Source organism: Heliangelus exortis, chromosome 1, assembly GCF_036169615.1.
Source record: "Heliangelus exortis chromosome 1, bHelExo1.hap1, whole genome shotgun sequence".
NCBI lineage: Eukaryota > Metazoa > Chordata > Aves > Apodiformes > Trochilidae > Heliangelus > Heliangelus exortis.
In genome coordinates this window covers 193822644-193849347 of record NC_092422.1, presented here as the reverse complement: position 1 = coordinate 193849347, position 26704 = coordinate 193822644, and the positions used below count along the sequence as shown (strand labels likewise).

General features: G+C 43.7%; 1 protein-coding gene across 3 annotated transcripts in view; it reads right to left on the bottom strand.

The window, feature by feature from the left end:
• Nucleotides 1–1013: 1013 nt before the first annotated feature.
• Nucleotides 1014–26704, bottom strand: part of PRKCQ (protein kinase C theta) — a 71434-nt gene continuing 45743 nt past the window's right edge. For all 3 annotated transcript variants that reach the window (XM_071734196.1, XM_071734197.1, XM_071734198.1), the window contains 6 exons: nt 19485–19576; nt 17332–17394; nt 12837–12975; nt 7379–7567; nt 4380–4508; nt 1014–3044 (listed from right to left, as the gene is read on the bottom strand). In XM_071734196.1, coding sequence (XP_071590297.1) covers nt 2889–3044; nt 4380–4508; nt 7379–7567; nt 12837–12975; nt 17332–17394; nt 19485–19576 — 768 coding nt within the window. In that variant the 3' untranslated portion in view covers nt 1014–2888. The remainder of the gene's footprint in view (nt 3045–4379; nt 4509–7378; nt 7568–12836; nt 12976–17331; nt 17395–19484; nt 19577–26704) is intronic.

The window sequence follows — 26704 nt, the reverse complement described above, 5'->3', positions numbered from 1 at the left end:
AGTAGAGAACTGGAAATAACTGTTAGATAAAAGGTTATACACTATGCTATCAACAGACAAGAGCTGCAAATTAAATGGAAATGATTACCAGAGAACTCATTTCCTTTGCTATGAGGAGACTAACAACAATCATAAAAAAGAATTTAGAAGTGAAAGCTGAGATTCGTCGTTTGATGGCTGAGTATTTTCTGTTTATGTTCCTTTAAAATAAAGGTCCACATCATAAATTAAGGGTGATGCTTAATTTTTATTTTCTCTGCATTCAAACAGCATGCTTTCCTTTAGGTGATTATTAAAATAATGATTCCACTCCAGCTGCTGGCAGGTTTTTGTTCAGGCAGTGGAGCAGCATGGGTTGAGGGATAGCTGAGTCCCACACAGAGAGAATACAGCTGGAAGAGATTTTTTTTTTAATTTAACAGATGAAAATACAGAATGAGAAAGGGTCTGTGCCCTTAAGCATTCCTGTAGGATTGTCTGAACTGAGCATATTAATTATTAAGGGATATATTAATTATAGGGACTTAAAGAGATCATCTAAGCAACCATACCAGTGGGCTGCATGCTGAGGGGCTGTGAGACCAACCAAGCTCCTCTGGAAGAATCTTGGAAGTCTTTGCAGGAAAGCTGAAATCAGGACAACCACTCAGTGCTGATTCCCTAACCTGCTCCTGAGGTTTGGGGAATGCCAACAAGCAGGAATTTGTGGATGTATCCAGCAAAGATGCAAGAATGGGGAAGGAGCAGTTGGGTGGTGGGGACCCCTTTGAGATACCAGATCCCATTTCCAGCTGTGTCACCACTGGCAGTGAAAAGGAAGATTTTCCTCTTTTCTTGGATCCTTGTTTTAGGTGCTAGTCCTTGGAGTACTTACAGTTGTTCAAATGCTTGCTGTTTATTTAAGGGTTGAAATTCCCCTGGTGAACATCCCCACAAAAATCTCAGAAACATTTTAATGGCTTTTCTAAGTGCCTCCTTTTTTTTATCTCCTTTTTAAACATTTCAATGTCCACTTTTCCCAATTGTACACAATATTTTATTAAACTGTACAAACAGCACTGGCATTAAAAAAATCCATGTTAACCCTTCCAATTAAACATGATGACCAGCTGCACAAACTGTGAGCACAGATGCCCTTTCATACAGCACAAACAAGGATTTCAAGAGAGTCATAGGACAGAAAGCTTTTTTTTCAGGGCCTTCTGCTTTTCTTGTTGATGTCCTCATCTTGGTCCTGCAGGATTCAGTGTTGGCACTTGCTGCCAGCAATATCCCAGCACTGCCTGCAAGGTTTCCTTCATCCTATTTGGAGGTCCAAGTTGACAGCCTGGACCATCAGAACCACAAAGGCACCTCTGAAGGGAATCTAATTTTGGGATAATCCACCTGCTGGGGCTTCTCTTCTCCATGAACTGGAGAGGTTGATGCAATGAAGCTCCAAATGTATTCTATTAAATCAAAGCCTAACACCAACTTAGGTGACTGCTTAAGTCACAGCACCCTCTGTTTGGGCTTTGACTTAATTTTCTATCATAGAATTATAGAATACTATACTGGAAGGAACCTCAAGAATCATCTGGTCCAGCCTTTCTCAGCACAAGCAATTTTGACAGGGTATTTAACTGGTGTCCCAACGACAAGAAATAATTTTTTAGAATCATACAATGGTTTGGGTTAGGAGGCACCTTAAAGATCATCTGGTTCCAACCCCTCTGCCATGGGCAGGGACACCTTTCACTAGACCAGGTTGCTCCAAGCAACTTAAACAATTCCAGAGAGCAGGCATCCCCTTCCCTGGATGATTAAAAAGATCCTATGATGAAAGGGTAAAAAAAAAAAATTTTTTTTTTAATAACCCATCTACATTTCCACAGACCTAAGGGGATAAAACACACAGCAAAATGTTACCCAATATGTCCTGCCCTGTGCCCCTATTTTTGACCCATGTCTGCCAAAGAGTGAGGACATCACCTCGAGCCTCTGGCTTTGCAAGGACTGGTTACTGCCTGTCAAATAAAATCTGCCAATGCTGTGACTGGAAGGACAGTTTTATGTGGCTTAAAAAATAGTTTGAGGAAACCTCTTCCACTTTTCTCATGCAGTTTTAGGATAAAACCCCAGAAAGCCCAGTCCAGATCTTTCTCTGAGTGAACAATTAAAGCTTTAGAAGAGGAGTTCCTGAGGCTTTTTGCAGGACTGCAGCTTCCCATCCTTCCTGCTCAAGGAGTAAGTGTAAACCAGTGTTTTTCTGGACACTTTCCATGGCAATGATGCTCCTTTGAGGTTGAGTCCTTAGCTCCAGGGCCTCTGAGTGAGATGGATGAATGCTGCAATAGCCACCTGCAAAGCCTCTTTGTTCCAGTGGAGAAAAATCTTTAACATAATAATATTATTCCTGCAAATATTATTTTTAATGTGTGATACCAAAGCACCCAGACTGAAGTCTTCCTGGATGCTCTCAGTCCTTGAGTAAACCACTTGTCCTTCAGAAGGAGGTGGACCTAGGTAAGAATTGCAGAAATGGGCACTTGCATCACCAGAAGCTCCAATTTCCTTGCCTTTTCTTCCAGAGAAACCCATTGGCTGTGTGCACAAGAATGGTGGCACAGGTTTTGGCACCTCCACAGGTTCAGATGCTCTCAAGTTCAAGAACGTTGGGAAAAGAAAGTAGAGAGACCAAAAAGATAACATGAAGAAACTTCCTCATTACTGAAGAGTGGCTGCATCTGCTACAGACTGGAATAAGCTGGAAGCCTCCAGGTGAGGTAAAAAACTGTCATTTAGGTGATTTCCCAGTGGGTTCTTGATAAAAAATGAGGGTGTACAGTCTTCAGTTGACAAAAGTGCTACTCAAACCAGCACAGAGAATTCCTCCAGCGTGGCAGATCTCAGGAAAACATTTTCTCCATTTTAGGGTTCACAAAAGAAAAGTTGCTGAACATATTTTGGTCCATGCTGTTAATCAGTGCTTTGTCAGCACAGGAGAGTCTGGGTTTTTCATTTAGAAATTCCTTGTCGAAGTTGCTACAGTCACTCGGAGATTTCTTGGAGAAAAGGAGAAAAAACAACAAAAAAACAACCACAAAACAACAAAAACTGATGTCAGACCATGAATATTCAGACCTTGATTAAAATTATATCAGGCTGCTTCTTCTGTACTTAGCTCAGCAAGATGGGATCAAGCTCAGCTCAGCCAGGGAGCCCATAATAATCTTGGGTTTTTACACAGCAATTGGTTACTGCATCCCAAATGATGCACAACAACACAGCAAACTGCAGGGAACTTGTCAGGGCTCTTAATATCCAGCAGCCAGTGCTAAAAACTTCCTTATGACTACCCTATTGAAACAGCAATGGGAATAAACATCCAGGAAGCACTGAGCTTGTCATCCATGAATTCTGCCAGGCAGGGATGTTACAGATGTGCAACGTGGCAGATTGGACCCATCAATGAAAGAAGATTTGGGAAGGACTGTAAAATGGAAGTATCATGCAGTGTCAAATTGAATTATTATCAATAATAAAATTTTAATAGCTTAATAGGACTGTTCTTGATAGTTGGGACCATCCTGACTTAGATGACCACCTGGCTACCTGAACTGCTTTTCCTTCTTTACCTCCTGCAGTGCAATGAAGGAGAATCCCTGCAGAATGGGCTGTACTTGGGTGGTTAAGGGAAGGAGTTTGAAGTGGAATCCAGCCCTCTGCTATGGTAACTGAGAAACTGATGAGTAATTTATGGGTTCTCAGGTCTGGGCAGGCCAGACCTGGGCTTATAGCCACCAGAAAGGAATAGTCCTGATGATGATCAAGCCAGGCAGCCCAGCCAGCAGAGGTGCACAGTTCACAAGCATCCTTGCAGTGACTGGACACCCAAACTATAGATGGCTTCAGCTCCTTGTATCTGATGTACACAACATACCAGATGGCATGGGAACAGTTTAATCTGCATTTGAATATTTAAGTAGGAGTCAACACTTTTCATTCTGACTGCCCAAGATCAAGGTATTCCATCTACAGGTGGGGTAGACACAGAGGTTGCACGTGCAGGACAACTCCAGAAGATACTCCTGAAATATGAAGGGCATTTTGAAAGCCTTAATTTGGTGCCTGAAGCCATTAGTTCCAGTGGGAAACACACATTTATTCACCTTTAGAATGCTGACTGAATCTAAACAGATTTTGAGGTCTCTGATTTTAAAGACCCTTGTCTGAACAATTTGGACACTGCCCCTAAATAAATAGGCTTATAAAATTACTGTGGGTCCTGGCTTTGGTCTATTGCTAGATTATGGTAGAGTATTTGAATATTTGAGGAACAAATGATTCAGGAAAGAGAGACGTAAGATGGGTGGAAAATAAAGCAGATGCATTCTTACCACTCGTGGTTTGAAAGGAGGCTCCATCTTTCTTTCTTCTAAAGCTTCCCAGTTTATTTCTCGGAAAAAAGCGTGCTGGCGGATGTTGCCTCTTACTCCCAGTCTCCTCTCAGGTTCTCTCACAAAAAGCTACAATATTGAAGAAAAATAAATATCACTTTTATCAATAACAGTACATTCGTTAGGAGGGTCCTACCAGCTGAGGTCTCAGCCTTCAAACTCAAGCATTGTTGCTTAAAGTGTGAAGATTCTTCTTATTAAATTTCTGACTGGGGAACCAGTTCAGATTCTTAGCCTAATATATCAAACCTGAGAGGCTGAGAGATCTTGGCCATCTGTTTCCTTTGCATGAGAGAGAGGACAAATGTGCTGCAGTGGCAGCAAATATGCAGCTGCAGGGGTGAAATATCTGGATCACACTTGCAAGTTGTTTTCTGGACAATTTCTTTGTTATCAGGAAATTTTTTAGAGTTTAAATATAAACATAATGTGTGAAAACACCAGTCTGGCCTTGCATTCACTTCCTATACATTTGGAGACCTAATTTTGGAGGCCTAACTTTGACCTCTTCATGAAATTTCTTGGACAAACACCAGGAGTTGGGGCTCTGGAAGGTAGAGGGGTCCAAGAGAACTGGTTGATATTCAAGTGCCACTTTCTTCAAGCTCAGGACTGGTGTATCCCTCAGAGCAAGAAATCAGGGAAAGGAAACAGGAGACCTGCATGGTTGAGTAAAGAGCTTCTGAAACAGCTCAAGTAGAAGAAGGAAATTTACAGTATATGGAAGGACATGGACCACTTGGGAAGATTTCAAGAATTCTGCCAGAGAATGCAGGGAGAAAAGGAGAAAAGCCAAGGCCTCCCTGGAACTGAACCTGGCAAGGGATGTCAAGGTCAACAGGAAGGGTTTCTTCACATAGATTGGAGGGAAAAGGAAAATTAGAGAAAATGTGGGCAGGTGCTATGGTAACAGGATGCAGAGAATGTGAATGTTTTCTTCACTTCAGTCTTTACTGCTCAGGCCTCCAGGAGTCCCAGACTTTGGAGGTGACAAAGTCTGGATGAAGGAAGATCTTCCCTTGGCTGAGGATCAACTTAGAGATTAGTTAAGTAAACTGGATATCCACAAATCCATAGATCCTGATGGGATAAACTCACAAATGCTGGAAGAGCTGGCAGAAGTCATTGCTGGGCCACTCTTCATCATCTTTGAAAGGTCCTGGAGAACACAGGAGGTGCCTGAGGACTGGAGGCAAATCAGTGTTATTCCAGTCTTCAAAAAGGACAAGAAGGAAAACCCAGGAAAAAACTACAGACCAGTCAGCCTCACCTCCATCCCTGGAGAGATGATGGAAAAGCTCATTCTGGGCATCATCTCAAAGCACGTGGAGGAAAAGAAGTTTATTAGAAGTAGTCAACTTAGATGTAACAAGAAGTCTGACTAATATGACAGCCTTCTGCAATGGTACAACTGAATGGAGAGATGAGGGGAGGGCAGTGGATGTTTTCTACCTTGACTCCAGACAAAGCTTTTGACATCATCTCCCACATCTTCCTCACAGGCAAGTGGGGGTTAGACGAGTGGAGAGGGGGGTGGATTGAAAACTGGCTCAAAGATAGAACTCAGAGGGTTGTGATTAGTGATGCAGAGTCTAGTTGGAGCTCAGTAACAAGTGGGGTTCCCCAGGGGTCAGTACTGGGTCCAGCCCTGTTGAATATATTCACCAATGACCTGGATGAATGGATGGAGTGTGGCCTCAGCAACTTTGCTCGTGTCACAAAACTGGGAGGGGTGGCTGACACACCAGTATGACCTGGGCAGGCTGGAAAACTGGGCAAGAGAAAAATGAAACAAGGGCAAGTGTAGGGTCCTGCACCTAGTTAGGAAAACCCACATGGGTTAGGGGCTGAGCTGCTGGGAAGCATCTCTGTGGAAAAAGACCTGGAAGTCCTGGTGGACAACAAGATGGCCACGAGCCAGCAATGCAGCCTGGTGGCCAAGAAGGACAATGACATCCTGGGGTGTATGAAGAAGAATGTGGCAAGAAGGGTGAGGGAGATTCTGCTCCCCCTCTACTTTGCTCTAGGGAGGCCCCATCTGAAGTATTCTGTCCAGTTCTGGGCTCCCTGGTTCCCAAGGACAGGGAACTGCTAGAGGCAAAAGGCTAAAAAGATGGTTAAGGGACTGGGACATCCATCTTATAATGTAAGGCTGAGGGACTTGGGTCTTTTTTGTTTGGAGAAGTGAACTTGGAGGGATCTTATCAATACCTATGAATTCATAAAGGATGGTGTCAGAAGGAAGGGGGTAGTGTTTTTTCTGTGGTGCCCAGTGACAGAACATAGGAAATTCCATCTAAACCTAAGGAAGAACTTACTCTGAAGGTAGCAGAGCACTGGACCAGGCTGCTCAGAGATGTGGTGGAGTTTCCATCTCTGGAGACATTCAAAACCTACCTGGATGACATCCTGTGCAACCTGCTGTAGGTGAACCTGCCCTGGCAGGGGGTTTGGACTGCTCTCTCATCATCCTCTGTTGCAAGGTAGGATGTCTGAGCTTGGAACATCCTTGGGAAATATTGTCTCATGAAAATCAAGCTGAACATCAAAGCAATCTACCCCTTACATCTTTGAGGAACAAGAACTGCTTCAGACCCATAAATTCCAGGCAAGTCACTGTAAGCCTTAGTTTGAAATATGCAGAATAAATTTCCCAGGAATTAACACGCTTTGTACCTAAAGGACTGCTCTGCAAATAAATTCCTGATCTCTGCTGGTATCTTATACCCTGCAATCCTACTTCCTGGATAGCTCAGGAAAAAGAAGACACAAAGATGACCTTGTGATTTAGGTCAGGTGTGCTTTGAGTTCCAAGAAAGTGCCTTTTTCAGGTCCAAGCACACTACATTTGTTTCTGTAAATGAGAGCTGGAGGTGCACACACAAAAGAGGACAGGTCTGGTAAAAAAAGACTTTCATTCAATGGGTGGTAATTCTTACCTTCACCAAAATGTCCTTTGCATCCTTGTCAAGCCAGCGAGGGTAGAAGGGGTTATCCATACGGATAGACTGGAAAAGCTCTTCTTCATCTTGGCCATGGAAAGGAGATTGCCCAATAAGCATCTCATACAAGAGGACACCGAAGGACCACCAGTCAACAGAGGTGTTGTACTTCTGCCCCAGCAATATCTGCTCAAATTAAGGAGTGACAAAAGACAGAGGGAAAACGTCTGATCTCAGCATTTCAACTTCAGAAGAGTGGCCAGACCCTGACCTTTCACCAGGAGGTGCCTTCTCCTCCCTGCACCATGAGCCAGAGCATCTGCCAGGGGTGCAGAGGCTGCAGTTGAGGATGCTCCAAATCATGGCCACACCCGGGTGTCAAAAGAGTCCTTTGCACTACACATAGCTGCTTGCATGTTTGTTTAGTTCTTCTTTAAGTTACTTGAGCAAATCTTTGGAAGATCTAATAGCATAAAAAGTGTGGCAAGTCACTTTTTGTCTTTCCTCCAAATTAACCCAAGGGTTCAAACTAGGGTTATGAACTCCAAGAAGACAAATGGCTTGGCATTAGCATTTAGGGACTGATTTAACTCATGTAAAATGTATTTTAACTTACAGATCAGACAGGGTGAGGGCACTTCAGGACTATCAGTCAGTGGAAATGGTTTGAATTGAGCCCAGCAAAATCTGCCCCAGGAGAAGCATGATGGAGCAGCTGCTGCTCTGTCCTCTTGAGACCAACTGAGTTATAGGTAGAGGAATGGGAGTTTGTCCTCAGCCAGTCCATTGGTTTGTGACTTTCTGGGTCAGCTTTGTGAAGGTTTCATCGAGTGGATGGGGGCCAGGCAGGGTCAGAGGGAGTCACAACCTCCCCTAAGAAAGGAAGTGGCACCTTCCTCCCCTACACACTTGGCCAGACACCACCAAGTCCTCAAACTTCCCCTCTGGGGGAGCAAAATTAATCTCCCCTGCCTTCAGGTATCTGATACCTAAAGATTGGGTTGGAGATACCAACAGCTGAACCAGGTATCATTATAATTATCAGTATAATTAGTCCAATTTTAGACATCCAGCCAAGTATCAACCAGATGTAATATACAACCCCCTGTTTGTTTCCTTTTGTTATCAAGGAGCCCAGGCAACTTGCTGAAATACAGATAGTTACACCACAGATGTCTAAAGCCACGTGTGATGACTGGGATGTGTAGGATCCTTACCAGGTTTTTAGTCCTGTAGAGGAGAATACTTCATTTTATGGCACATTTTCTCATCACTATGAACAGTACAAACTATGGGGAGGAAAACATAAGACATCTTGCCATAGACCTATGTACCCTACAGGACCAAGCAGACTTAGGTGAGGAACCATATATTCATGTTAGTTAAGGATTGGCAGGAGCACAGAATACTCCTGACAACCATACCAAGTCTGCTCAGAAAAATGCCCAATGATTCTGTGTCCCCTAAAGGATATTTGTTCAACCATAGTTCATCAGAGTACAAAAAAATGCAAACTAAACCAAATAAACCCCATAACTGAAATGGCTTTAAGAGTTCAGGTGTTCTATTACATTACTCTTTGAGCCCACAGCTTGGTGGCAATGTGATCCCCCATGCTGTAGGGATCAATGACAAGTCCTGAAGGTGGCTTAATACCACTTAATATCCAAATCAGCACATACAAAACTGCTGACAGTTGAAAAATCAGTTTAGAGTGATTTAGGGGATCTTCACTGATGTACTCTGAGGTCCAGTGGAACTGGGGGAGGAATTTCTTGACGTTTTTCATACCTTGTCTTCATTGCTTGTAAATTGCCACTTGGGTCCAGATTAATTTTACTGCCTAAAAGTTCCATGACTTAATCATTAAGTTATCCAGAGTCTCTTTATAGTCAGTGGAGGGAAAACAGTGATTTAGCTGACTTACACACCTAGGATAGGGATGGATGACTTGTCTTCTGGGATGCTTGTTCTTCTACAACACTATAAAGTAATGCTTCATTTTTTAGACACATTTTCTCTCATTAGGTGAGAACTATCCCTCTCTGGTGTTCCTGAGACATCTTAATATCAGAAGTCCAAACTCATGGTGATGCAGAGTGCTCAGGGCTAACACATCTGGCTCCAAAACCACCCAAAGAGGAGATGCAAAAAGGACAAAAAAGCAATTTGAATACAAGGCACAATATGTACATTGGGTTCCACTCAGAGCCAAAAGAATAAAGAGAATTGGCAAGACTCCCTGATATATTTTTTCTGGTTCACTTATAATTAACATCATCCCAACTTTTCCTTCTGAAAAGACACATTATTTCTATAAGGCTTTATCTTTTCAAGTATAAAATGTCTGGAAATCAAAATTAAACATCCTATGGCAGTAAAAGAAAAGGTTTATTAGCTTCACAACTCTCTGGACATAAGAAAACTCAGCAATTTCATTTCAGGGTAAGACTTTTTTTTTGGCAGGGGGGGGCAAATATTTTTGTAATAAAAAAATCACTTGTCTGCTGACCCAAAGCCCCCTTATTTCCACACTTGTAACCAAGGTGCTGGGGCTGTAACAAATTACAGTGCTAGGAGCTGAAATACTGACAGAAAGTTCAGTGCTCCTGCCTCTGGCAGGAGAGATGATCCATAAACTTCAGCAGTGCTTTCAGTTCAGAGGTAAAATGTTTTATATGCACTCATTGAATCTCTAAAATAAATGATGGTGCAGAAATAAAATTCTGAGCTATTTCAGTCTTTCTCCTCTCTGTTCTCACAGATAATGGATTATCACTTGGCTCTCTTTTTTAAGGATCAGAAAATAGCTTTTTTTTTTTTTTTTTTTTAAATAAAACATATTGAAGTGGAATAAAAGACAATTGCGGATTGATTGCAGAGCACACTTACACCTGCTCTTAAGCAACACAAATCCACTTGATTTGAAGAGCCCAACCCTTGTGGCAGCTCTGCTGTAACCCAGGTCAGGACTCAGCACTGGTGCACAGGAAAAGATCAATGAATTACAGTGGAGGGAAAAAAAAAAAGAACAAACCATAAGCTTTCAAAGCTATTTGGAAAGTCCCAATATCCATCATGAAACCACAAAAATCAGGAAATGGGATCTTGAAAGGCAGATAAATGGATTTCAGGGTGATGTTGGACATGATGCATGGATGACCTTGTGGGTTCTTCCCTGCGCTGAAAAATGTTTTCTTTGGCTCCAATTTGCTACCTAATTACTCAAAGCCTCTCCACGGGAAGATCTATAATTGAGTGAAGTCACCAGGTTATGGGATCTTTCTCTTTTCTGCAGGGATCTAATCCAAAATATCTAAATTTACTAGGGAAAAAAAAAAAAAAGAACAAGTTCCTTTCGGAGAAAAAAATAAAAAAAGAAGGGGAAGGGCAAAGGATCTGGCTCTGGGCAAGAAGAGAAACACCTTTTGTGGTCCCTCAGTTTTATTGGATGGGCACATAGAAGCCAGGGTCAGCTTTTCTCCACCAAATATCAGCTGCAGAAGGAACTGTTGGTATGGCTTAGCATGAAGCATGCAAACCCCAACCTTCTGGAGTTAAGAGGACAGAGCAGAACATGCAGGACCTGGCACTTGGCCTTGTTGAACCTCATCCCGTTGGAATCAGCCCAACTCTCCAGTCTGTCCAGGTCCCTCTGCAGAGCCCTCCTGCCTTCCAGCTGATGGACACTTCCCCCCAGCTTGGTGTCATCTGCAAATCTGCTGATGACGGACTCAATCCCCTCACCTAAATGATCATTAAAGATATTAAACAGAACTGGACCCGACACTGATCCCTGGGGGACACCATTACTGACTGGTTGCCAACTGGATGCAGCACCGTTCAGCACTGCATCCTGGCCTGTATCAGGAACAGCGTGGCCAGCAGGTCCAGGGAAAGGATTCTTCCCCTGTGCTCAGCCCTGGTGAGGACCTTGAGTCCTGTGTCCAGTTCTGGGCCCCTCAGCTCAGGAAGGAGATTGAGGTGCTGGAGCAGGTCCAAAGGAGGCAACTGGGCTGGGGAAGGGATCCAGCACAGATCCTCTGAGGAGAGGCTGAGGGAGCTGGGGGTGTTGAGGCTGGAGAAGAGGAGGCTCAGGGGAGACCTCATCACTCTCTCCAACTCCCTGAAAGGAGGTTGGAGCCAGGGGGGGGTTGGGCTCTTTTCCCAGGCAACTCTCAGCAAGACAAGAGGGCACAAGAGGTCTCAAGTTGTGCCAGGGGAGGTTTAGGTTGAACATTAGAAAGAATTTCTTTATGGAGAGGGTGATCAGACATTGGAATGGGTTGCCCAGGGAAGTAGTGGATTCTCCATCCCTGGAGATATTTCAAAAGAGCCTGGATGTGGCACTCAGTGCCATGGGCTGGGAACTGCAGTGGGAGTGGATCAAGGGTTGGACTTGATGATCTCTGAGGTCCCTTCCAACCCAGCTGATTCTATGATTCTTACCACTGGAAGCTCTGCCTTCCCAGTGCCAGCTCAAGCCCAGTCTGACCCTGATTCTGACCCCATCCATCTCCAGTTTTAGAGCCTCCTTCACCAGAAGGCAACTGGTGGAGCCATGAGCTCCAGGAATGAGTTCCTGCAGGGAAATGAGGAGCTCTGGCACCATCCCCAGCCAAAGTATGGAAGTATGGAAGCAGGCAGTCCAGAGCCCAGGGATAACCAGCAACACTGGTATGTCAGTGGGATTTCCTGAATACCACTGCCTGCTGGTGTTTCAAGGGGAGAAACCAGGGGGTATGACCACCCTTGTGTTTATGTTTCCAAGCATCTTCATCCTTTTACAAAGAAATCTTTTTATTTAGACAGACCTTCAGGCCTGTGCTCAGTTGAAAAGTTTGCAGCCACCTAAACCTGTCTGAATAAGAGAGGTGCCCAAGCTTGTGGGTGCCATCTATATTTAAGGGGGAAGGTGAACCCCAATCTCTGTTACACCATGGTCCCAGCCTCTCTTTTCTACCTAAAAGTTGGTTAACCAACAAGGAGGGAGAATCAGCTCCAGGAGGGCATTTTGTCACACCTTTATTTTCTCTTAGAAGTGCCCACAGCTCCCCACCAGGGAGCTCTCAAGGAGCCTGTCCAGCCATGGGAGCCTAACCAGGCAACATGCTTCCCATTCCTTGGGCTGTTTCTGTCCCTGAACTGCAAAATCTCATCTCTTGGAGCTCCTTCTCCCACAGCCCAAACTGGATTTTCATTAAGCATTCTGTTTCTTGGTTAAGCCAAGCATCACTTGCTTCCAAGGCTCATTTGCACATACAGACAAAAATGATTAGCCACAAAAATACACAATGCCAGGCAACTGCACAGACCCTGAGTCAAACTCAAATCCAGTTTTCAGCCTGGAACTGCTCTTTATTTCTCTTTGTGCTCACCACCCCCACCAGTCATGTCTTCAGACACATTCTCTGTCCCCCAGCAGTTTTTTCACCACCCTGAACCCCACACCTACCTCAGGAGCAATATAGTCAGGAGTCCCACAGAAAGTGCTTGTCTTTGCATCTCCAAATATGTTCTCCTTGCACATCCCAAAGTCAGCAATTTTGATGTGCCCCTCATGGTCCAAGAGGACGTTGTCAAGCTTCAAGTCTCTGTGGAGGAAGAGAAGGAAATCCCTCCCTTAAAATGTTACAGAACCCCACAAGTTATCCCAGCAGTTTACACTTCACTGCCTCTTTGTAGTGTCTCAGGTTTTAAGAACCAAGAAGGGTTGAAGGAGGAGCTGCTCTCTGGGACTTCAGCATCCCTTTTACTTATTCCTCTTGTGCCAGCATTGCTTCATCTGATGGAGAAGACATCACCCAAGACATTCTCTAAAAGCTGACTCCTTCATGGATGCAGAACATTGAAGCTAAAAAGGACTGATGCTCACTTTCTCCTTCCCTGGGAGGAGAAAGAGTCTCAGGACTCTTCCCAAATCTCCTGCCAGCTCTCCCTCCCAGGGCAGGCCCTACAGATGTTGGAAGAGATAAGGACCCACGAGCCCTGCAAGGCTTGCAGAAGGTCAGAGTAATCCCAGACATCAGCAGAACACCCACCAACTTCTCACTGCTGAGATGCACTACCTGAGCCCCAGGAATTCACAAATCCCTTCACACCCAGCTGCCAGGCTGCTCTCAGAGGCTTCAGGCTCTGAGCTACTGTGGGAAGCAAAGAACCCAGCAAGAGAAGAAAATTCTCAGAGAAGGAAGCAGAAGGAATTGAGTTGATGAATCCTGGCCATTGGCAGAGAACAAAGGTGGGAACAACCTCTGAAAGGAGAGAAAATCATGGAACAAACCAAGGAAAAAGGCAGAAAGAAAGGAAGCTTGCCATGGCTTCTATGTTTTTTATATCTTACCTAAAAGCTTTACTTCTCATTGAAATAATGGCTCAGGGATATGTTTGGACCAGAGATGCTGCACTTCACTGGGGATGCATGCAGAATTTGGGGCTCAGAGCACCCATGTTCCTGCACTGCCCATCCTGTGCTATCACTCCCTTCTCCTTCCCAGGGCTCTGAAAGCACCCAGACCCAGTTTGCTTGTGCCCACAGCCAAGCAAACAATTACTCTTTTCTAACCTCTTCTGATTCACAGCCTGCACACATTTTCCACATCTCAGGCAAGAGTCCTAAGTGCAAGGCTGCTGTATAATAACTTCTATCCTAGTGACAACTGCTTTACAATGTATTTTTTTTTTTTCAAAAATGGCTTTGACTCCCTCAAAGAAGGTAATTTCTGATGCATGAGAGGATTGCCTACAATTGCAGGAAAAATAGCTGTTCAGCCTCCCCCTGTGCAAAGCTCCTCATCTTGCTTTGCCCAGGCCCCAGACAATGTCTACCCACTAAATTCTTGTCATGAGGCAATTGTTCATTGCTGCTAGAATATGGCCCAAGAAAAAAAAAGTGGGAGTCATCAATCAAAAAGAAATAGAGAGACAACTGAGACATTTGTCTTCCAAGTGGCAGACACTCATGTTGTCACAATTTCCAGCTGGAATGACTTATTTTAGTTACACCATTGAGATCAATCTCTGGCTGCCAGTGCTGCTTTTATTCATCTGGTAGATCGAAGCAAAACAAAAAACCCATCACCTTCAGTTTGCTTTCATTATTTTGATGAGTCTCAGATTCATTGGCTCCAGGGACTGGAGCTCCTGCCAAAAAAGCCCCAGCTCATTCATTCAAATTTAAGCCAACACTTCCAAACGTTGCCTGTGACAGAACAGCTGGATTCATTCTTCTTACTACATCACAAGTGATGTAGTTTCAAAAATTATTTCTATTCACTTTCCTAAGTGCTTACTTAGCTCTGACTGAGATGCTGATGGCTCCGTGCTCTCAACTGCCCTCATTTTCCTTGTCTTTGAGAAAAACGAAGCAAAAAAGGAGTAGGACTGATTATATCTCTGCTCACAAAACTTGATATCCAAAGCAATGCCACACAAACTCCTGGGAATGAGTATTTTCTTCCTATCACCGTGTCCAGCTACCCCAATTTTCCCACCTTTCCCAAGGCTCCAGGCTCTGAACATCTCTCTCTCCTCATGAAGAAAAGGTTCCCAAACCTGACACACCACTGGTGTAGCAATTCCATATAAAAAATGGGAATTAAAATCTGAGTGCCAGCATTAACAGTGTGGTCACAAACTCACCCTGCCCTGCAGGTATTTTTAATCAACTTTTCTGGGAAGTCTAAGTGAAAATGACAGGGATCTGGGCACTTCAGAAAACATTTCCCTTTAGTCATCCAGAACAATAATTAGAGCCTGAAACCTGCTGAGAGCTCAGAACTCAACTTAATGCCATTGAGATTGATCTTGTGTTTATGCAATAACCATCAATGGTCAATAAAGACCATAAATGGCTCCCATATGAGCACTAATAATGAATAATCAGGAGAGCTGATATGAATCAAAGCTTGCATTTTAATTGGAGAGTGGGTTACAAACAAGCCTTTCTCTTTCAGCATTTATTCCAATGTTCCCACTACATGACAGCCATTTAAATAAGCTCATTTTGGTGTCAGCAAACATTGCTGCTTTCTTGAGCTTTCTCATTTGTTTGTGACAAGCTATTTGCTTCCTGCTTTTCCAGAAGGCTGCAATGTAGCAGTTAAGTTCAGAAATTCAGTTCCTACTTTCAGCCACGAGAAAGCCAACTGTGACCTGATTCCTGCAACCCTTCTTCTTCCCATTTTGTCTCTGTCCTTTTATGAAGGCCTGAAGCACAACACTTGTCCAGCAGATCAAAGTGTCTGTGCATAACTCAGAATTTCTTGGGGAAGTCAAGGAGAAGTCTGAATGGGCCATTTTGTGGTGGGGGACTTCTTTACTTTAAGATATGATAGATGGGTGTGATGGGGACTAAGTTCATACCAGTTACTTTGGGAGAGGGTTTTTCTGTCTGGATGCAGCTGCCTGCAGTGTCCCCCCAAGTCCCCATCAGTTCCCTGCAGAGCCCACTCCTCATCCTGTCATCCCTGGAAATATTCCAAAGACATTTTAGATGTGGTGCTTAGGGACATGATTTAGTGGTGGGCTTGGCAGTGCTCTAGGTTAATGGTTGGACTTGGTGATTTCAAAGGTCTTTTCCAACCACAACAATTTCTATGCTGAAAAAGCAGGGATGAACCTAAAAAGCCCACTCCTCTCTGCTTATTTCAGGAAGGGCTTGAGCAGCCAGCTCAGATACATGAGGATAGGTGAGGTGAATCCCATCTCCCCATGGAACTGTGCACAGCAGACATGTTAATAACCCCCAAATTAAGGTGTCTGTATATTTATATTTATATTTATATTTATATTTATATTTATATTTATATTTATATTTATATTTATATTTATATTTATATTTATATTTATATTTATATTTATATTTATATTTATATTTATATTTATATTTATATATTTGTGCTTATATTTATATTTATTTATATTTAAATATTTGTGTTTATATTTATGTTTACACTTATATTTACACATATATATGTATACATGTACATCTCCTTGGTGTTGTTACTTGAGCTGGGGTTTTTAACACTGTCCTAGCCACTAAATATACCAAATATATACACCAGCACAGTAGCTATGCCAAATTTCTCAAGGCTAACTTGACCTTCATAGACTCACAGGATATTAGGGGTTAGAAGAGACCTCTAGAGATCCCCCAGTCCAACCTCCCTGCCAAAGCAGGATCACCCAGGGCAGCCCACACAGGAACACATCCACGTGGGTTTGGAAAATCTCCAGAGAAGGAGACTCCACAACCTCTCTGGGCAGGCTGGGCCAGGGCTCCCTCACCCTCACAATAATGAAATTTCTCCTCATGTTGAGGTGTAGCTTCCCATGTTGTATCTTACACCCATTAATCCTTGTCCTATTCCTGGGCACCACTGAAAATAGATTGGCCCCTTCCTCTTGACCCCCACCCCTCATCTATTTCTAGACATTAATAAGATCCCTTCTCAGCCTTCTTCTAAACAGCCCCACTTCTCTCAGTCTTTCTCCATAGGGGAGATCCTCAAGTCCCTTCATCATCCTCACAGCTCTCCATTGGACTGTCTACAGTAGATTCCCATTTTGCTTGAACTGGAGAGCCCCAAACTGGATACATTTTCCAGGTGTAGTCTCAGCAGGGCACAGTAGAAGGGGAGACCTTATATACCTTCATACCTGGAAAAGTTACACCAGGTGCCCATGCTGGGTGCTATAGGAATAAATCAGTGTAAAGGCATCAAAGGGCTTCTTTTAATGTCAACTGGAATACAACTGGATTCTCAAAAAGAGCTCAGACCTGCCTTTTCTACACTATCTCTTCAAAAGAAAACCACCAGACTCTGCAAAAAGGAAATCTGTGATACCAGTGAGTACATCCAGGCAACAGCCTCCCAGTTAGCACTGGTGCATGCAAGGAGAGCAGGAAAGGATTCACATATTGGAGACTGAAGAGCAAGATTACCTACCTGTATATTATGCCCTTGGAATGGAGGAACTGGAGCCCACAAATGATTTCAGCAGCATAAAACCTGAGTTGACAGAAGGTACAAGTTAGAAGGGGTGCATCCCAAAAGGTGCCTTCAACTGGACCCAAAAAGGTAGAAATTTCACCTCCACAGAACCCCAAAATGTCATTAAATTTCCAGAAGGTTTGGAGTGTCTGCAGAAGGTTTGGGTTTTACAAGTTACTGATGGATGATGGTGGGTGGCATCCCAAGATCATGCCACACAGCTTGCAGCCCAAGTCCCACTGAAACCACTTGGTGAAAAGTTAGGGATTTGGAGTCTGCTCATCCTCAGGGATTTGGAAGCCATACTCCATGCTAGCTGCATATTTTGTATACATAACTAACTCTGTGGATGTGTCCTTCTGTGACCAAGGATGTCACCAGATCAGCTGTGGAGCAAAAAAACACCACCCAGCTCCTACTGCCTGCCCTGCCTCACCTCAAGATAATGATCCCTGTCTCAAGGAAGGCACAGAATGGTTTGAGTTGCGAGGGACCTTTAGAGGTCACCTAGTCCAACCCTGGTGTGGTAAGCAGGGGTATCTTCAACTAAATTAGGTTGCTACAAGCCCCATCCAGCCTGGCCTTGAACACTTCTGGGGGGAGGGCATCTACACTTTCACTCTGCCAGCATTTCACACCCCTCATGGTGAAGAATTTCCTCCTAATGTCTGCCTTCAATCTACCCTCTTCCAGTTTAAAACCATTAACCATCATCCTGTCACTCCAGGCTCTTATAAAATGTCCCTCCCCAGCTTCTCTGTACCCCCCTTAGGTACTGGAGGGCTGCAATAAGGTCTCCCTGCACCTTCTTTTCTGCTTCTTTTTTTCTTTTCCATAGTAGAGCTGCTTCAGCCCTTTGGTCCTTACGGCCTCCTCTGGGCTCATTTCAACATCTTCCTCTCCCTCTTGTGTTGGGGGCTCCAACCATTTAGGACTTTTGCAATTTTAATTAAGATGTGAACTTGCTAGCAGCTCAGGGGCCTTTTTCTGAAGTTTCTTCAGGCTTGAGATCTTTGTTCTCAACCCAGCTCTGCCTAAGGAACAACACCATATCCTGCAGCCTATGGCTGAAGCACCACTGCATACGGAAGGTGTTTTTCCAAAGGGGAAGAGAATCCCAAGATCAGGTGTCCCTCCAGTGCTGAATAGCAGCTGCTCCCTCAGACTTCAGTGCACTGATCCTTCACTCTGAACATTCAGATGCTTTGGAAAAAAATTAAAATAATCAATCTAAACACTGATTTAAATGAGGGTTGGGTTTTTTTGTTTTGTTTGGTTTTTTAATTATGAAATAATAATGATTCCTACAATGGTTTCAATATTGACTTTTATAATACCTTCTGTCCATGGGAGGATTAAAAGCACCTTTCACTTATTTAAATTCTTCTATTTATGTTAATAGAAGTGAAATAATTTTTTAACCCCATATTGATGTATTAATTCTTTGCTTTAATTTGCCTTTTGCTCTTTTGATAGCTTTTATCTCTTTCCTCACCCCTCTCTAAAAACCATAAAGGGAAAAAGGGATCATCCCATTATTTCTAACAAACAGCAGCTTCACCTCTGGACACTGGACTGGGAACCTCAGCTCCAACAGGTCCTGCAGCTTGGCTACAGACAACCCAGTGTTGTAAAGAACAAGATATTTGGTTCCACAGATGGCTGAAAAGGCACCTGTGGGATTTCTTTGATGGTGGTGGCAAATCTAGGGAGGAGGTTGGGTCCCCAGTGTCATTACTGGGGCCTCCAGTTATGAGGATAAGGGACAGGGAGTGATTCTGCTTCCATCACAAGCATTACCCCCACTTTGCAAATGATTTGCTCAAGGTTTCCTCTACAGGACAGTAGCAGAGCTGAGAATAAAATCAAAATCCCTGGTGCCTTCAACATTGGAACAGGCTGCCCAGGGAGGTGGTGGAGTTGCCATCCCTGGAGGTATTAAAAAAAAAAAACATGTAGTATGGCTCTTCAGGAGATGATTTAGTGGTTAAGGTGGTGTAGGACTGATGGTTGGACTTGATGATCTTGAAGGTCCTTTCCAACCATGATGATTCTTGTTTCTACCATGTGTGTAACCTGCAAGCCAGAAAGTGAAAATAATTTCTTACGTGGCTCTGGGGAGGTCGAACTTGTGACAGCTCTGGATATGGAACATGAGGTCTCCTCCATTGAGATATTCCATCACAAAAAAGAGGTTTTCCTGGAGAATGAGACAAGATTATAATAAGGGGCAGGGAAGGGTGAAATAAAAGCAAAAAAACAAACCAACCAACCAACAAAAAAAAATCACCGAGAAAGGACTCAAAAAGAGGAAGGAAAAGTTTACAGTGAAGGATTTGGAAAGAAAGCAGTCTTTTTCTCAACTCCTAATTTCTTCTCTTTGTTCTCCAAGCCCACACTCCCCCTCTCTTTGTATAAACAGCATTAGCAAACATCACAAATCTACTTCATAACCAGCTGGTGCTCTTGATTTTTACCAGCAGCCCTCAAGGATGAGTAGTTCTGTGCCTGTGTGACAGAAGGAGAGATGGACAAGGTTCCTTGGGGACCAGTGGAAGAAGTAAATTCCATGTCTCCCCTGATTCCCAGCCCAGGGCATGATCCACCCACTGATCTCAAGATACTGATACCAATATTCCTGCACATCTCTTTTGGAGGTCTGACTTTTCCAAGTTATCAGAGACACTGGGCAGATGCAGCAATCTGGTTTGAGCATCTGCTTGATTTTAAACCAGAAAAATGCTCTGTTGTACAAGGCAAGACACAACTTGCTGGTGGGAAGATTTATGAATGAGTCAGATTCCTGGATACCCACTGAGTTTTTACATGTCAGACAAGCTTGGAAAAAGACCCAGTCCTTGTCCCCAGTTGCATGCAACCACCAGCAGTTTGGCCATAGAAGTAGAAAACATCTCCTAGTAAAAAGGAAGCATGGGTGGAATCTCTTTAATGAATAAAGAGCAAAACAAATCACCAAGGTTTCCTTTCCAATCCCTGATGTACCCCACATTGCCCCCTTGCTGCTTCCTGAGCTGTAACTTCACCACCAGAAGCTGGAGACCAATCCCTTTCACATTTATTGCACCTATGAAGCAGGATGAGGGCATTTTTCTAGGAGTATCTGTGCAAAAAGTTATCCACCCAGTTTAAACTTCTGTTCCTGAAACCTCAGCTTTTGTGCATAAGTGCATTTTTTTTTGGTTGTTCTCAAAGGACTCCCTGTTCTGCAGACATCTGAAGTCTGTAATCTCTATACTATGCTGAAACTTATTAATAACTTCCCTTTCTTGCCTAATGCCCACCACAATTTGGGGGGGGAAGGAAGGAAATGAGAGTTCTTTTCATTTATATTTTTAACGGTTAAAGAAAGATTTTTTTATCCATGAGATCTAATGTAAGCATCCCTGGCAGAAAGCCAAGAGCTGGCTATTTAAAAAATAAAAAACAAATTTTAAAAGAGAGGTTTTTTTTTTTTTTTTCCTTTCAAATAACAGCTGTCTGTTCTAATTTGTGCAATTTCTTTAACCAGATCCTTTTAATTACAGCACACTTATTTAAATGGATGTCAGGCTGGAAACCCCACCTGTCATCTGACAAGCAGAGGGCCAAATCTGGCCTCGCAGGGAAATGAATACAAATTTTGGCAATAAAGCAAAGGGGTGGAGGCTTCCAGCTTGAAGGTCTTGTGTTTGCAGCAGTCTGGGCACAGTTTAAGCAAGCAAGGAGGGCAAATGGAGATGGGCAATTTAGTAGAGAACTGCATAAATCTTGGAAGCAATGGGAAGTCAGGAAAACACTAGGACAGATGCTCTTTGTGAAGGTGCTCAGGGAGGTGATGAGGCTGAGGCAGTAAAAAAGCAGCAGCCACCAGTATCACACTGGGACAGAAGAAACCTCATGGGTCTTCAAGTGGGCCAGGTTCAGCTTCAGTAGACTGGGAAGGAGAAAACCCCTGGGTTTCCCTGGAAAATTCACTGAGCTTCTCTATACCTTATCCCAAGTATTTAAGCATAATTTGAAGCCTGTGTTTATTCAGCAGAACAAACAAGCTCTGCTTGCTCATGGATTTCAGTAACCACCTGATGCACCTATTTAACTGAACTGGTGGCTCTAACTTGACACTGGGGACTTTGGCAGCATTCTCTGCCACCTGGGGAAAGAAAAGGTGGAAAACCTCTAAGATGAATTTGCAAAGATCATTAGATGAACTCTGTTGCTCAACTGCCTAAAGCTATGAAGCTGAAGTCTACAAACTTGACACAGGCACGATTAACACTGAAGTTCAGGATCTACCAGGTGCTGGTACAGAAACACTGTTGAAAAGAAAGATGGCATCACTTTGACTTTTCTGCTCTGAGACTTGGAAATTCCCCTTGCCTCTTACAAAGGTCAGTTGTCTGGGATGGAGAAAAATTGCTGGAGATGGCTCCTATGTGCATCATCATGAGTAAGAGATAATCATAGAATCACTGAATCATAAAATGTCAGGTTGGAAGGGATCATCTGCTCCAACCCTTCTACTATTACTGTGTCCCAGCACCTCGTTGAGCTGAGACTTAAAACTTTCCAACGTGAGGGAATCCACCACTTCCCTTGGGAGACCATTCCAATGTCTGACTGTGCTCCTGGGGAAAAATTTTCCTCTTGTGTTCTCCCCAGGAGCAACTTGTGCCCATTGCCCCTTGTCTTGTCCACGTGAGTCCTTGTAAACAGGGAGTCTCCATCTTTTTATCCCCCATTTAAGTACTGGAAAATCATACTAAGGTCCTCTCTAAGCCTTCTCTTCTTCACAAGGCTGAACAAGCCCAATTTTCTGAGCTTCTCCTCATGTGGCAGGAGCTCTATCCCTCTGACCATTCTTTTGTGACCTTCTCTGGACCCTCTTCAGCCTGTCCACATCCTTTCTGCAGAGCAGATAATCAAGCAGCCCAAGCTGCAGCAAATTATTGGAGAACCATTCCTAAGCCTGGGATTTATGGAGCCACAGAGCACGTTAAAAATGGGAAGTGGCAAAACCCATGCTTGTAAACACTGAATATTCAACAGAGTGATGGATGTTAAAGGGTTAGGAGAGAATGAAGGACATTTTTGCAGACACGTAGGTTCCAACCTACACTTTCTCTGGTCCTGGGAAAGTTATCTGATGGCTCCTGTTGTGCTGCTGCCAGGCTCTAAAGTCTGAGAGCACCTGGAGCCAGTGCCAGTGGTTTAAGTGGGTATTTCTCAAGACATGGCAGGTGGGATGCATGACTTTCTCATGGCTTTACCCCCTGAGATATGGAACAAACATACAGGAACACTGTTTCTCTGTGCTGAGATCTAGACAGCTCTGATGGAGGCTTGGAAACAGCTCCTCACCTTCCCCTTCCCTTTCTGCCTTCAGATGCTGTGAGAGCATCCTTAGGTAGCAATCACTCCTTGTTTCAGACTCACAAAACAGAACAAGTCTGCTCTTGCAGCAGAGTTTGGGGCCATCTTTTACAACCAAAGAGCTCAAGGATTATAAAGACATCTCCTGCACTCAGCAATTGGCATTGCTCAAGGGTAAGTGGCACTAGTTGTCTTGAGGACATCCATATGACAGCCATTCCCTAGTTCTAGATCATCTTCCAGAAGCCTTCACTGTACCAGAGGGAACATGACAAACACCTCTTCAGGATGACAGAAAGATGCTCCTACAGCAGAGAGAACTGTTGGACACAGAGGTGTGTATCCTGCACACAAAATACCTTGGTTCCCTGGTCACAGAATCAAAGAATAGTTTGGGTTGGAAGGGAACTTAAAGACCTTTTAGTCCAACCCCACTGCCATGGGGTCCCACTAGACCAGAACTCAATCCTGCCAGGTGCTGAAAAACCTGATTACTGCCAGAACTCTTGGGTTTCTTGAGTCCCTCAGTGCCTGTGCCCACCTCTGCAGGACGTGGCAGGGATGGAGTTAACTCAACTGTGCTGCAGGAGCTGCTGGGAGAATGAATAGTCCCTATCAGAGATGCTTTCAACTTTATAAACAATGAGTACAAAGCAGGCAGCATTTAAATTGATCTTTTGAAGGTACATCCTATAACAGGCTCTCAAAATCCTCAAACCAGCTGGAAGCCCTCCAGAGCACTTTTCTGCAGAGATTTTCAGATTTTGTTTTCTTTGCATTTGAAAGCACTGGCATACACACAAAACACAGGATTTAACACCATTTACCGAAGAGCAAAAATTCTTCTTCCCAGGGCTTCCAGGAGGATGAATACCAGAATAATTAATACTGCAAGGACTTGACCCTGTGTGGCTTTCCCTTTATTTAGAGCAGCTATCCTAGCAAATGGCTCCAGGTGAAGAAGGTTCCTCAACAGGTATGAACTGACCTAACCCCCACTGTGTGCCTGTTGAATTAGGCTGGTCCTTGCCAAGAGAAAGTTTTGACACCAGGCAATTCCTGCAGCTGATTTTTGTCACACAGTTTCATGCAGCTGAGCACAACCCAGGCTGGGTGCTCACCCATGCTTTGGATTTATTTTCTTTCACGGGATAGATGGGAGCCAAAGATCTCTCAGTCCTTCTCCATCACATCACCCAGGGAGTTTTGCAGCCCCCTCTCAGCATCTCATCCAGTGGGAAAGGATGCAATGCTCATGCCCCTCCCAGTGTCTGCTCCCAGGAGGAACAGCAAATAAATGTCACTCCTGCTTGTAGGTGAGCCCAGGAGGTATTAACAGTGCTATATCCACCACCTGGGGATGAGAAAAGCCTGTTTGTTAGAGAGCAAAGCAATCCCAGGCTTAATTTTGTTCTCTAGTCTAAACACATCTTTTTTTCCTCCCTTTTGTAATGTCAGCCTATCTGCTGGAGATGGCAGCATTTCTCATGGCTGTCAAATAATCCAGTCCAGTCCTTGAGTTCATGATTTATTTTTTTGTTCTCATCTTTGCACTGCCAATATCTTTGGCTGCCTGTTAAGCTGCCAGCTTGGGATGCTCAGCTTGGGGTGCTCAAATACTCAGCACAAAGCATAAGAATGTATTTATACACATATATAAAAATACATATGTATGGATAAAGGTGCAGACATAGAATCATGGAATGGTTAGAGTTGGTAGAGACCTGAAAGATCAGCCAGTAATAGGAATTCTGGGATCCCAGAACCCTTCTTCACATCTCAGAGCAGGCAGAGTGCAGAACTCACAGTAGTAAATTGAATACTATCAGCCCTGTCTTGCAAGAGAAAGGGGCTTTCCCTGTCAGTCTTGGGAGGGATCTTGAAATAAGACATTTTCTCCAGGCTAGAAAGATATTCCTACGAAAATTTGAAAATCACTGAACCAAAAACTAACCAAAAAAACCCAGTCAAGCTTATGAAACACAAGTATTTTATCAGAGGGAAACACAGTAGTGGTTTTATTTCAAGAAGTCAGCTTTTTTTTCAGGAGAAAAAGGTGCAGGCTTAGAAATCTTGACAAAGCTGAATGTACTGTGGGCTGATTTTCCTCAGTGCTGAACAACAGGAATGCAACTGGGAGATGTATATTTAATATGTTGAACATACATCACCTAAACTGGGTTTGTGAGCTGGTGCTCTCCTGCCCTTGCCAATACTCTGCCTCTTCACACCACATGGGCTGACACCAGGTAGTAAAGACTTCATACTTTTCATATTTTTCAGGAAGTCTTGTAAAGACTTCATATTTTTGATGTTATAATCACAGCTGCTCACACTTGCTTTGGCAGAACCTTGTTGAAACCCCAAAGCTCTGCTGAGATGCTGCTGTTGCTCCTGAACTAAATCGAAATTTTGGCCAGGAATAAGCCCTTGCTAGAGTTTTCTTGTCTGCTGGTTGCAAGAGGTAAAAATCCCCAAAACCTCCTGAAACATCCTCAACTTTCCCATCAGTTGGAACAGATTTGTCCAACTTGCCTTGAATCAGATGTTTCCAAGCTGACTTGTGCCCCATAAAATAATTTGGAGGATGGGGACCTAGAAACCTTGAAGCTTCAAGATGATTGAAGCTGGTGAAGGGTCTTGAGCACAATTCCTGGGAGGAATGTCTGGGGTTGTTCAGCCTGGAGAAAAGGAGGCTGAGAGGAGATCTTCTTGCTCTCTACAACTGCCTGAAAGGAGGTTTTACCAAGGTGGGGCTTGGCCTCTTCTCCCCAGTCACAAGAGAATGAACAAGAGAAAATGTCCTCGAGTTGTGCCAGGGAAGCTTTAGATTGGATAATAGGAGAAATTTATTCCCTGAAAGGATTGTCAGGCCCTGGAACAGGCTGCCCAGGGAAGTGGTGGAGTCACCAGCCCTGAAGGGATTTAGAGGATGTGTAGATGGAGTGCTGAGGGACATGGTTTAGTGGTGGAGTTGGCAATGCCAGTTTTACAGTTGGACTCAATGATCTTAAAGGTCTTTTCCAGCCAAAACAATTCATGATTCCATGTCTCCCAAGTAGCTGAAGGCAAAGGCATGGAATTACTTGTGCATGGGAAAAATCACTGTATTGCCATTTCCTCTCATCCTTCCTGGGCAACACCAAAAACTGGAAACTGGCTGGAAAAACATCAGGTCTGACCTCACAGGGCACCTCATCCTGTGAGCCTCAATCTGTGACCAAGATTTTTGTTGTGCTTTTAGTTTAATCCACCTCATATTTCCTTGTGGTTCAGCAGGGCTGGAAGTCAAGACCTGCAACACCAAGTCCCTGCAGGGTGACTTCTGCAATGCCTCAGCATCCTGCATCCATGCTGTGGTCCATGTTGGATCCTGCATTGCCTGGGGAGGCAATGTGGGCCTGATCCAGGGCAGCTCAGAAGGTCCACAGCACATCCAGACAACTGAGCTGAACATCAAAAGGATGTGAAATGTGCAGGTACCAACCCACACCCTCTGAGGGTGGCCAAATAAATCAGCCCCGTCCCTCTAACTGCAGGATAAAGATGGAAGAAAACTGAAAATGCCCTTGGAAAAATGTGCAAGAAGTAGTTTCATCCAAGGAGGTATTTTAATGAAAAATGTCCTAAAAATACTAATGGAAAACCCGTTCAGAGCCTAAGAATTTTTAAATATTTAAAATTAGGATCACACTCCTTATTTCCTTTTCTCCTCCCTATCCATGTGAGAGATTTTAAAGTCAGTATTAAGCACATTAAAACAACAGAGCATCTGAGAATAGCTCATTAACAGGACTTTGAAAAGATACACTGCATTAGTAAAGCAGAAAAAAAAAAATGCTTCTCTAAAATTTCCCTTAAAATTGCAATCAAGATGACTTCTTTTTTTGTGTTGCTGTTTTCTGCTGCAAGCCAAAATGCCTAAGGACTTAATTTGCATGTAGGTAAAGGGTGTGAA